The 12,727-nt window shown below is 49.0% G+C and overlaps 1 protein-coding gene across 1 annotated transcript in view; it reads right to left on the reverse strand.

Moving 5' to 3' along the window:
• Positions 1-11,590, reverse strand: part of HABP2 (hyaluronan binding protein 2) — a 33,736-nt gene extending 22,146 nt beyond the window's left edge. The window contains exon 1 of the mRNA XM_008506738.2: positions 11,380-11,590. Coding sequence (XP_008504960.2) covers positions 11,380-11,448 — 69 coding nt within the window. The 5' untranslated portion in view covers positions 11,449-11,590. The remainder of the gene's footprint in view (positions 1-11,379) is intronic.
• Positions 11,591-12,727: the final 1,137 nt, after the last annotated feature.

Here is a 12,727-nt window from a genome sequence, read left to right on the forward strand (position 1 = left end):
AGACTCTGTCCTCTGGAAAGGCTAAGATTCGTCTGTTTCATCACTGATGTATTTACCCCATACCGAGCATAGTTCTTGGCACGTGGCACACCTCAAAAAGTTTTTGCTAAATAAACAATGATATAATGAGTTCCTTTTAGAATGCAGTACTTACCAGAAGAAGACAGTTGTACTCATTTAATAGCTGGAAAATTTTCTTTCACTTAAATCACAGGTCAGCAAACCGAGGCCCTTGGGCCAAACTCAGCAGTTGTGGTTTTATAAATAAAGTTTTATTGGAACACGGCCACGCCCATTTGCTTATGGCTTGCCTATGGCTGCTTTTGTGCTGCAGCAGCAGGGTAGTTGAGACAGAATGGCCCCAAATATTACCTATCTGGCACTTTACAGACAAAGTTTGCTGACCTCTGATTTAGAAAAGGAGAGTTCCCTCACCTGACAGGGTTCCCTTTGCGTCTTGGCAGCCAAAAGGCTGCGGTCAATGTGATCACCTTCCCGGTACCCACTTCAGTCTGGGCAGTTCTGTGTATTTTCTTCCTCTACCCTCAGCAGAAGTTTTAATTTTCTACTTTACTGTGGGCCTCCTTAGCCCTTCTGGGAATGAGGCAGGTGATAAATTAGGAAGGAAAGGTAAAAAGGAAAGAACGCATCCTGACGTGATGCACCAAGGGCACGACATCAACAAGGAGAGTTCTGGACAACAATGCTCATCCTTAAGCTCCTCTGAGGAACACGCCAGATCCAACGTGTGGGCATTCGACAAACGACTAGCCTGGATTCTGCAAAACATCAGCATCATAGAAGACAAAAAAGGGTGGGAAGACCGTTCTTATTCAATGAGCCTAAAGAGACACGACGACTAAATGCAGCATGTTATTAAACACAAGTTTTTAGAAAATAGCTATAAAGGTCCCTATTGGGACAATTGGGAAATTTAAAGACAGCCTTATATTAGAGAGTACTACTGTATCAATGTCGAATTTCTGGAGAGTGATGATGGTGTTGTGGTTCTGCAGGAAAATGTCCTTATTCTTAGGAGGGGCCTGCTGAAGCAGTGGGCGTGAGGTCTGCAATTTAGTTGCAAATGATTCAGCAAACCAACCAACCAACCAACCAACCAACACCACAAATACATCTCCATACATGCAAGAGTGAGCGAGAAAGTAAATGAGGCGAGATGCTGGCTGTCACATCCAACTGGGGGGATGGTATTCAGTGCATTATTCTTTCCTCTCGTCTGTAGCCTTGACAAATTACACAAGATAAAGTTGGGGAGGGGAAAGGAATGCAAAGAAAGGAAGAGAGGCCATTTGTTGTCTGGACTGGGCCTCTGTTTAATTGCCCTATAGTCCCCCTGTCCTATTTCTGCAGGAAATGGACAGGGGTCAGTGTTTTATTTTGGTGGGGAGAGGGTTTGACGGTGGGGAGCCCAGCAGAGAAGGGGCAGGTTCAGGCCTCAAGGGTGTTCCTGGACCTGAGGGGCATCTGAAGCTGACTCCTCTGGGCCTGAGTGTCAGGACGGTGCCAAAGAAGGGGTGAGAGAGGGCCCCAAGCATGGATGTCACTCCTCCTTCAGCCTCCCCTCATCGCAGCCAGTCAGCTCTGCCTTGGTCCTGGCCCTTGGCCCGGCCTTGTCTTCCTTCCATCGAGCTGGTCTAGAGGGCAGGGCCTGTCCTTCTTTGTCTGTCTTCACCCAGCCCTGAAGAGATGCCCGCCTGAATTCTCCTGTTTGAGCTGAATAGTTCAAATAGCTGAACTTGGGCTGTGCCTGGCCACCCTCGGCCCTGAGAAGTGGGCAGAAACAGGAGAGAGGACTTCGGGGAACATCTTTCCTCAGGGCCCAGTGTGGAAAAAGCCCTCCAGGACCTGTGCCTGGGCCAGAGCTCCAAATCTGAGCTCCAGACTGGGGCCTGAGGGACAGCCAGGTGCTGTGCTACCCGTGGCCAGCAGGTGGCGGACGTGCCCTTTGCAGCAGCTGGAGCTCAGAGGGAAACCAAACAGCGTGAAAGCTGGACCTTCCGGGTCGGGAGCCCTTCAGACTCCACTGGCTCTCAGGGCATCTGAAGCAGCTGTGCAGCCTGGGCTGCATGTCAGGGCATCCCAGGGATCCTAAGCAGGCCCACTCATTTTGCGAATCATTGGGTCAGTGCACAGAGAGAGGCTGGGGTGGAATGTGGAACCTGGCAGTCTAAACACCAGGCTGGATATCTGGGGGACTGGGAGGGAAAGGCCAGGCCACGCCACTAGCGGTGATGTATGCCACCCATCTGGATCTTGAAACTAAGCTGGGTGGTGGTAGGGGGTGGGGCACAATGTTCACCTCCTTTCATCCCCTTATTCCATTCAGTTTTCCCAGAGACAGGAAAATGGTAGAACTCCTACTCCTGGGACTTGCAAATCCAAAAAGGACAATCCCTGATGCAAAAGAAGGAGGAGGGGAAGGAGGAGACAGCCGTGATCTCCGCTGACGTTGATTCAGAGCTGACACTGTGCCAAGGGCTGTGCTAAAAGTGGCACAGGCTTTTGGTCTCATTTATTGCACACAATATTTGACAGTTGAGGTACTAAAATTATGTCCATTTTAGAGGTGATAAAACCGGTTTTCAGGGTGTAAATTGCCCAAAGTACCTCAGCAAGTAAATACGGGAGCTGGGGTAGAGTGGAGCCAGGCTGACCCAGAGCCCTTGTTCCTGGTCTCCACTGCCATGAGGGATGAGGGAAGCAGGGCGTGCATACACTGTCATGAAGGGATGGAGGACAAGCAAACAGAATCGCTACCTAAGCCTAAGAGAGACAGGGCACTGAGCTGGGTTAAGAGAGCAAGCCTTTGTTCTTGGAAAGCTTTTTGAAAGCCCTGTCCAGATGTCCAGACTGGCCCAGGCCTGGCAGGACACAGAGAGGACCTCTAGGCCCCAGTGACAGCTGGGGAAGGTACAAAAGTCAGCTGGGGCCTCGGCCAGTCCACTGTGGTAAAGACATCTCAACAAACGTCTCCTCCCAGATAGGGGAGGCATGCAAACCATGCCCGCTTCTTCCACCACCTCCGTTCCTAGTCTCAACAGGGCTAATAGCATGCCGTCACCACTGCCTCAGCTCCTCTCAGACGGCTGGAAATAGCTGCTTCACACGTCGAATGGCAGGCACTTTGCAATAGATTCAGAGAGACCCCTGTAGATCCAACTGCTGGTCCATCCACCCCACACTCGGGCTTTCTCAGTGGATCCCTGGCCCAGGACTCTGGCCTTCCCCAGTTAGGAGCAGGCTCTCGGCGATGGTAAACTTCCCCAGTCACTAGGGAGCATGTGTCAAGGTCTGGTGTCTTCTAGGCTAAGGTTGGTCAGTGGGGAAGGCGGGGAGGGGCAGAGAAAGATCCTGCGTCCCTGAGTCTTACTGATTTACAGGGTAATCTCCTTGGGGGCAGAGAGCATTGAGGTCTAATCTATTTTGTCCTATCTTTAATCTAGCGATTATTTCAACTCAGGTTTTTCCTCTGCCTTCCAGGATTCTAAACCTTCTGGAAAACCAAACAACAAGGCAAGGGCTAAAAGTCGGAGTTGATGAGTTCCAGGAGTTAGCTGATGGAAAACATTCTCAGGGAATTGAGAAACAGTGGAGAGAGAGGTGGGGCTGGGCCTGTCCTTTGGGGCCAGAAGCTTGGCTCAGAATGAGCCAAGAGCAGAAAAATCTTTCAGGTGGTGGGTAGAAGATTGGGACCCTAACCCTGGCCATCGCTCCTCCTCGGATGCTCTACCACGACCTGGTGGTAGACCAGATGTCACTGGGCCCTGGGGAAGGATTGCATTGCTCCTAAAGGAACTGGGAAGGAGGGAACTCCACACCACGGCCAGGTGAGGCTGCCGCTGCCGGGCTGGAAGGCAGGGCAGGGACAGGAGTGCAGAGTTCCCCGGGGCCAGTCTCCACTGCTGGACAAAGAGCTCAAGGTTCGGGTGAGGGGCGCAGGGGACAGAGGACAGGGGTTGTCAGTGTTCCAGTCACCAGCCAACTGCTGCCTCACACTGTTCTCCTGCTGCAAACAGAAGCAGTGCCATGAGACGAACAGTCGTGCAAATCCATTCAGTCCTTTTTAAAAGATCGTGGTAAAATATGAATAACATAATATTTTTCATTTTAACCATTTATAAGTGTATGATTCTGTGGCATTAATTCACAGTGTTGTTTAACCATCACCACTCTCTATACCCAAGACGTTTTCATCGTCTCCAACATAAACTCTGTACCCACTAAGTAATAACTCCCCCTCCCTTCCTCCTCCAAGCCCCTAGTAACCTCTACTCTACTTTGCGTCTCTATGAATTTGCCTATCCTAGGTACCTCCTATATAAGTGGAATCATACAATATGCGTACTTCTGTGACTTGATTTATTTCACTGCGCATAATGTCTTCAAGGTTCATTCATGTTGTGGCATATGTCAAAATTTCATTCCTTTTTAGGGCTAAATAGGATTCCATTGTATAGCATATTTTGTTTGTCCATTCATCTGATGCTGGACGCTTGAGTTGTTTACATCTTTTGGATATTGTGAATAATGCTGTTACGAGCATCGGTGTACAAATATCTGTTTGGATTCCTGGTTTCCATTCTCTGGGGCATATATGTAGGAGCGGAATTGCTGGGTCATGTGGTAATTCTTTGCAGAATCTTTTCCGGACCCTCCATAGTCTTTTCCACAGTGGCTGCACCATTTTACATTCCTAACATCAAAGCATGAGGGTCCCAGTTTTTCCACATCCTCACCGATACTTGTTATTTTCCATTTTTAAAAATTCCAGCCATCCCAATAGGTGAGGAGCGGTGCCCCTCAGTCCTCTTTAGTCTCAGGAATCTCATCATTCTTGCTTTAGCACACGAGCTGTCCAACGCTGTCCCAGGATTGGTGGGCTCACTGTGGCTTTGCTTTAATCTGAAGCTCAGGGCAAGGATGGAAGGCTCTAATGGGCAAATCTGGAGGCTAAGGGAGAAGGCACTGGCCAGCGGTCCCTGTGGGTGGTTTCCTTCTTGGGAGCCCAGAGGGAGCTGTTCAGAGGACCCCAGTGATGAGCCAGGGAGCACTGTGGAGAGGAGCTGGCCTAGACCCTTCATGTACAGAGGAGGAAGCTAAGGCCCAGTGGGGTGAAGTGGCTCCATAAGGACATGAGAGGTTTGGGGCAGAGGAAGGACTGGAGGCCAGATCTCCTCGCTCTGAGGTCAGTCACCTGTGCCTGGCTCAGAGCGACCCTGTGCAGCTTCCCCACTCTGAAGCTCAGAGCTTTAGAGCCCACTCAGACCCCTGCCCAGTCAACTGAGGGCTGGACGGCAGCTTCATGTGGCAAGCAGACATGGGGCAGGGCAGAGAGACGAGCCTATTTGTAGACCCTGGGAATTTCCACTTTTATCTGGAGAGCTTGATAAAAATTCAGATCTCTGGGAACCACCTGCAGAGGTTGTGCTTCCGTGGGTCTGGAGTGGGCCCAGAACACACACTTTCAACCAGTACCCAGGTGACCCTGCCCTTGGTCACACTTTGATTAGACCTCTCTTAGGCATGAAGCTCCTGGCCAAGGAGACTTGTGGGCCTAGCTTTGCTCCTGTGCAAGTTGTTGAATCTCTCTGTGCCTCAGTCTCCTTAGCTGTAAAAGTGAGCATTCCCTTACCCAAGCCAATGCTTTATTCAAGGGGATTTGGCTGCTCAGGCTTTGCAATGGATTACCTTCAGGTAAGCGCTTGGTGAGAAATATCGGTTCAAAAGGGTCATCCCAGGGACCCGTGTCAAACAGACCTGGGGGCTTTAAAGGTTAGGAAGGAGACCATCCAGGATAAGGAGGTTGGATAAAAACAAACACTTGTTTCTGGATGTGATAATGCTCTTGGAAGCCCTTTGAAAGGCAAATGAACCAACAGGAGAGCAGGGTGCGTCAGAGACCCACCAAGTGCCACACTGACCTTCTTGACCAGTCGGTCGGCCTCAGCAAACAGCTCAGGGGTTCAGAAAAGTACCTTCCCACTGATGGGAACCAACTCTACTCCTGAAGCTGTCCTCGCTTCTGTGTTTCCCACGGGAAGCTCTGGTGGTACCCAAGTTGCAGTGGGTGGTGCCTGGCCAGGGGGTGACATAACATCAGAACACAGTGTGAGAAGGTCATTCCCTTCTCAATTTTTACTGTCACCCTTTCCAATCCCATCACAGAGAAAGACTTGGGTGGTGCTGGTGTGTCTCTACCCTCTGCCCCTTGTCAATCTCCCGTCAAACGAAGGGAAAGCTGGCTTCAGGCTCTGAGCCTCAGCGTGACAACCATAGCCAGTCAGAATTCAATGGCATCGTTTTGTTTTCTTTGCTTTTTCCATTTATAATAGTGACGGTTTTCTTTAAAAATAAAGCTATGTAGGTAGAGAAAAGATGAGTCTGTTTAACAAAAGAATTAAGGAACTAGTTTGGTTTTGTCAAAGTTTCTGAAGATGGATTCATCCATGACCAAGGTTTTGAAAGCACTGAACTACTTGGTTAGCTATGTGTCAAGACTGGATCCTTCTGGTGTAGAAAAGGAAAGCTTCAGAGACAAAGGAAAGCTTCAGAGACTGCTGAAGGAGACTCCACGTAGGAGAAACTTGATCTCCCGCCTGGAGCTGGAGTCTGAGGCCACTGCCCCTTCCGACACCTTCGGGACCGCAATGAACAGTCTCGTTCATCTTGGGGTAGCGCTTGGTATGGTGGTTGTGAGCATGGAGCTCAGCACTGGGCAGGCCTGGGTTTGAATCCCAGCTCCATAACCTCCCAGGACTGCCATCTGGGCAGATTATTGAACTTCTCTATAGCTTAGTTTCTTATCCTATTTATTTATTTTTTTTGAGGAAGATTAGCCCTGAGCTAACATCTGCCACCAATCCTCTTCTTTTTGCTGAGGAAGACTGGCCCTGAGCTAACAGCCATGCCCATCTTCCTCTACTTTACATGTGGGACCCCTGCCACAGCATGGCTTGCCAAGCGATGCTTAGGTCTGCACCTGGGATCCGAAACGGTGAACCCCACCCAGGCTGCTGAAGTGGAACGTGCAAACTTAACCGCTGTGCCACCGGGCCGGCCCAGTTTCTTATCTTTAAAATGAGGATGACAGTGGTCCCCAACTCCTAGGGCTGTTGGGAAGCTTTAAATGAGATGATATACAACACACACAATACCTGATGTATGGTAAAGACTTAAGAAACTTAATAAGTGGTTGCTGCTATGATGATGATTATTAGCCACTGCCGTTAGTGAGTTTGAATTTTTTTTTTTCAAATTGTGGGATGATTGAAGAAAGCTCGCTCAGCACAAACTCTTCCTGGAACTTGTCTGTTGGGTCACACGCACGTCACGCCAACACCCCCCCCCCCACATTTTTCCTGGGAGCTTTGCCAAGTCCTAAGCCAGGAAACCTTGTTATATTAATTATGAAGAAAAAGCATGTTTTATTTAAAATCCCGGCTGCCGAATATTCTGCCATGCTGTTTCTCTGTGACAGCAGAATTGCTTTTGCATTTAGGGAACACTAATGAATTTAAAATATAAATATATCTGTGCCTATATACACATGCAATTTCCTGTGACCTGATTTCCCTAAATACCAGTGTACCCTGCCGAAGCTAATGAGTCAGACACGTGCTTAGGATCAGATTTTCTTTTAAAAAAATCCATAAGGAGGAGTGGTGACATTCAGTCCCTCTTTTTTCCATATGATTCCATGTGGGTTACAGCTGAGGGAGGGACGTCTCCCAGGCCTGAAAGAGACTCTGACAGTCTGGAGCATCTAGGTTTTGAAAAGGGTGGCTGGCATCCTCCCATCAAAGGCCTTTTTGGTCCCAAGGGCTGGGCAGATTTTGATGCTCGAATTAACCAGACACTGAGCCCAGTTACTTGACCATCCAAAGTCGGCTCCAATGCTTCAGCATCCACAATGTTTCTGAAGAATAACCAGACAAGGTTGCACTGTCTCTTTCTGTCTGTCTCTGTCTCTCTGACTCTGTCTTGCTCTCTGTTTCTCTCTTTCTAGGATAGAACCAGGCAGATAATGTACATCTATCAAGCAGAAAGGGTGTCAGAAGTAGAGAATGGTGAGACCTGTGTGACCAGAGTGGCTTAAGCTTCTTCTCCTAACGGGAGCAGGGGATCCCCCCTCCTTGGTGCCATGCAGCAATGTGAACCCCGTGTTACTAGAATGTCTGATTTTCAAGAAAAGCTGGGGATCTGTGTTTTTATGTGAAATGTGCTGATTTTCAAATGTTGCCAAACAATTAAAAGGAAATTAAAATACTCTTCAGGCTGCCCTTCTACCCACCAAACAACACTTGGGCTGTGAGCGGAATGTACCCCAAGCTGCCAATTTGCGACCTCCAGTCTGTGCAAATATTTTTGAGGCTCTCGCCCTGGGAGCATTCTAGAGTTCTAGAGTCCTTGGGTTTAAACTCTAGGGTTGAAAAAGCCCAGAAATGAGAGCAACAAGCATTTTACTTGTAAGGCCCTTTGTTGGGGAGAGAAGCCATTGTCTTCCCTCCTCTCTGGGGATGGGCCGAGATAAGCAGGGCAGGCCTGACCAGCCTTGTCCTCTGGCTTCTGACCCCGAAAGAGGTCAAATTCCATTATGGCCGAGCCCAGTGGCACCCCAAGTCACCCTAAGAACCGCAGCAGGAAGAGATTTCTAAGTCTGGGGACATTGCACGTCCCTCATCCAGTTGAGCAGGTCTCCTGTAATGGGCAAGGAGTTGGATGGACCTTCTCGACCCTGGCTGAGAAGTTAGTTTAACATCTCTGGGCTTGATTCTCAAGCATAAAACAGGGATAACAATACAAGACCATGCTGGGGGCAGGTGTTCAAAACCAACAGGTAAGGAAAAACAAATCTAGACCAGGCCAGGAAGGCCCTGTGAATGAGTCCCTGAAGTTCACAGCAATAATATCTGACCCGTGTATCTTTGGATCATGGATATATGAATAAAAATCTAAGTTAGAGACGAGCCCACAGAGGTGTCATTAGGAGGTTTGCTGCATGATCTGAATTCATGGCAGAGTATCCAGGCATCTTTCCAATGGGTTGTGATCACAGATCCTGTGTCTGCTTTTCTTTGCATTTCAGAGGCACATGGAGTCCATTACACTCCACCCAGCAAAAGGGCCCCAGGTCTAAGAACCTCCTGTTCCTCCAGGAAGGACCATGAGTCTCAAGCCCTATGGACTGAAGAAATCTCCTCCTTAGCCAGGGTCCAGGCAGGAGGCCTCGTCTAGACACCAGCCCATAGTCTAGAACTCAGCTCTTCCACTTCCCAGCTGTATGACTTAGGGCCACGTTACTCAGCTCCTTAGCTGTAAAATGGGAGCAATAACAGTACCTACTTCTTAGGGTCCTTCCGGAGATGAACCGATCCGCTGGAAGCACTGAGCCTGGCACTCAGCGTTTCTCATTCACAATGAGAAATGGTGGTAGCCGTGGGTTATTATTTCTAGCTACATGGGGTGGGAGAGGCTGCCCAGCCCATCTGGCAATGTGGCTTCCTCCCCCTCAGCAATGCCCCAAACTCTCCTAAGCATGTGAGCGCGTTGGCCACTTTCCCCAGGATCTCTGTGTACTGCCTGTGGAACACAAGCCGCCTTCCCGACCACCTGTCTGGTGCACATCTGGGGTAAGAAAGCATTCCAAAGCCCTGAATCCTCTCTACGGAATTGCCTAAGCTCATTGCCTGAAGGCTATCTCTCATATTTTCTCTTTTATCCATCATTGACTTATAATTTCATCGCTAACCCTAAAAATTCACTGGGGCTTGCAAAAAAGGGATTTTGGGGGCACCATTATCTTTTTGTGAACTTCAAACAGACTGCGTCAACTCTTCTCCTTGCCTGCAAACTTTAGAGTCTAATTCCTTCCGACTGGCACTTGCTCTGGGCCCTTTGTGGGCCTCTGATCATTTCCACCACTTTTCCCCAGACCTGCAGTATTTCTGCTGGGTCTCGGCCACAGGCATTCAACAAGCAATCAAATGATGTAGGACACTTGATAACAATTTGTAACTGCAGCCACACCACACGTTCGCAAGTCATTGTTGGGAAAGAAAACTCTTTCCGAGATGAGTCAGTTGGCAGCTTAGCATGGAGCTAAGGTAAGTGTCTGAGTCCAGTTTACTCAAAGGGGAGGAGGAGCTGTTGTTTTCAAAGCACGCTAATCAGAAAACCTGGAATTTAATCTGCTTCCTGCAGGAAAAGCTCTATGGACTAAAACGGGAAATAAAATGCAAAGGTATTTAATGAGATAAAGAGGTTCTGACTGTTATTTCAGTTCTCATCCCCTGCTGGTTCTCTACACGCCCAACAAAGGGGCGCAGTCTCTGATTTTTTATAGAGAACGCTTGTTCATTCTGGAAATTTTAAGGGAAAAGAGCTGACATTTATTGAAAGCCACACGCATTGTCTCTTTTAATCCATTGTGACCGTCCTCAAATCAGAGGGAGACTTTTACTCTGTTTGCCGTGGAGGAAACTGAGGCTCAGAGAGCTTATGTTACCCGCCCGACATTCTGCAACTGGAATGCGGCAAAGCTGAGATGCAAAGCTGGCTCCAAAACCCACACTCTGTCTCCAGCCACACCCGGTCTGGACTCCAAGACGCTCCCATTCTGTGGAGGGCCCTCTCAGGCACTCAGAGATCCGGCTAACACTCTTGGAGCACAACAGCACAAAGCAGGAGCCAACATCTCCACAATTCATCTGCTCCCAAATGCCTCACATCCCCCACGAGAGACCCTGTGATGATGCTTCTCTCTCCTGCCCGCCGCGACCTCCCTTGGGCCCCGCTCCCATTTCTGCCCCAGCCACTGCAGTCGCGGTCACTGGGCAAAGGGAGAGAAAGTACTCCCCATAGAGCTTCTCTCCAAATCTAATCCATCTAAGTAAACCTGAGGACAAGGATCACTGGCAGCCAGCAGGATTCTCCCCTGAGGCCAAAGCATGGGGATTCTTACCCTGGTGTTGCCCAAAATGGCTGGAAAACTGGGTATGTGTGTCAGCCTGTCCAGAGGGAGAGTTTGAGTTTTCAACGGCTTCTCAAAGGGGTCTCTGAGACCCGTGTCGGATCCCGACCCACGGCCTTAGCAGAGTTGCTCAGCCCAGTCCCCTTTGTTGGAAGACCTTCGTGGCGACTCTGCTCCAACAGGGCTCAAATCAGTTGCATGGCTTCATACAATGATACAGGCAATCATTCAACGATACAGGCCTGCGTCAGCTCTTGTGGTCAAGACATATTCAACTTGGCAACATGAGCCTTCCACAACTCGAAGTTCTGCTCCCTCCTGGCCCAGCTGGTCTGGTCCTCCAAATACCCTCAGTCTCTCAACTAAAGACAGTTGAAAAGAGCACTTACCCCGAAGGCTGCCTTTCCCGCCAGAACCATTACCAGCACAACGTGGAGATCGGGCATTCTGGCAAACATCTTGTCGTTTAAGGACTCTTGTTTTGCTCTAAATACAATTTCTTTTGTTGTCTATGTCTTTGGGGGGGGAAATGTCAGTCTCCAAGGATTCGGGAACAAATGAAGAGGATGCAAATTATTAACTAGGCATCAAATACTGTTTAATGTTTAATGTTTTGCAAACCAACTATCTTGATTAAACAAATGGTAACTTTGGGGCTGGCTGAGTCACGGGGTGGTTCCTTTTCTAGGAAGAAAGTCTCCAAAGAAAGGAAGATCCCCCGGGCTCCCGGGTGCACCCGGGGGCTGCTGAATGTTCAGTGCAGAAGACCCGATGGTTAACTAGTGTCCCTGCCACAGGAGGAAAGCTCCATCAGGTGAGGCCTCTGCCACAGGCCATTGCCATGCTGATTAGGACAGAGTGGTGATAGAGTTCTGATTCATCAAATCTCAAACAGAATTAAGGCACGGATGGGCTTCTGCTAACATCACACTTTATATTCATGAAAGATAAATTAAAGGATGCAAAACTGCTATTGACAAACATTGATTCTGGGCCCTTTGAAGCGTTGCCCATGGTTCCTTGTCGGCTTCAAAAGTTTTCTTTTAAATTTCATTACGTAAGTTCTTTATTTTTTAATCATTTTTTTTCCTTTTCACTGGAGTCTCTCTTTGATCAAGAGGGGGAAAAATGTGATGCTCATATTTGGGGCCGGTTGTTTCTCACGTTCCTTATTTAGCTACCCTGGTTGCAGGGAGGGCTACATCAAGCGACGGTTACTAGCACGTGTGGGTTCTCGTGGACATAATTGATCTCTTTCATAGGCATCATCCTGAGCACTGTAAACAGCTGACTGCCCACGGTAATCTATGCACGGGCTCCAGGAATCCTCCCGCCTGAGTCCTAACTCCAGGTGCTGACACCCTGCTGCCGACTGAGGCGGGTGCTCACCTGGGCCTTCTGCTCGCCCATCTGCCATCCGTATTTGTCACACACACTCCGACTGCTCAGGGGCTGCTTCCATTTATGGCAGCCAGGTGGCTAGCCATGGAGGCCCCCACAGGTACCAGCCCAGGAGAAGGCCAAAGTCAATGCCCCAGCCACAAGATGACCCTTGAAGGACAAACCACATCCTGACATTTTATCTCCTAAATAATTCCCAATTTTTTTGCTTTTCTCCACTTACTTTGTCCCCACCCTGTTTCAGGCAGCCATCAAGTCACCCCTGGTCAACATCCACCTGACCCTATAACACATGGACACGCTAGTCCACCTTTCTGGGACTAATATAGAGACTAG

This window comes from Equus przewalskii, chromosome 1 (assembly GCF_037783145.1).
Source record: "Equus przewalskii isolate Varuska chromosome 1, EquPr2, whole genome shotgun sequence".
Taxonomy (NCBI): domain Eukaryota; kingdom Metazoa; phylum Chordata; class Mammalia; order Perissodactyla; family Equidae; genus Equus; species Equus przewalskii.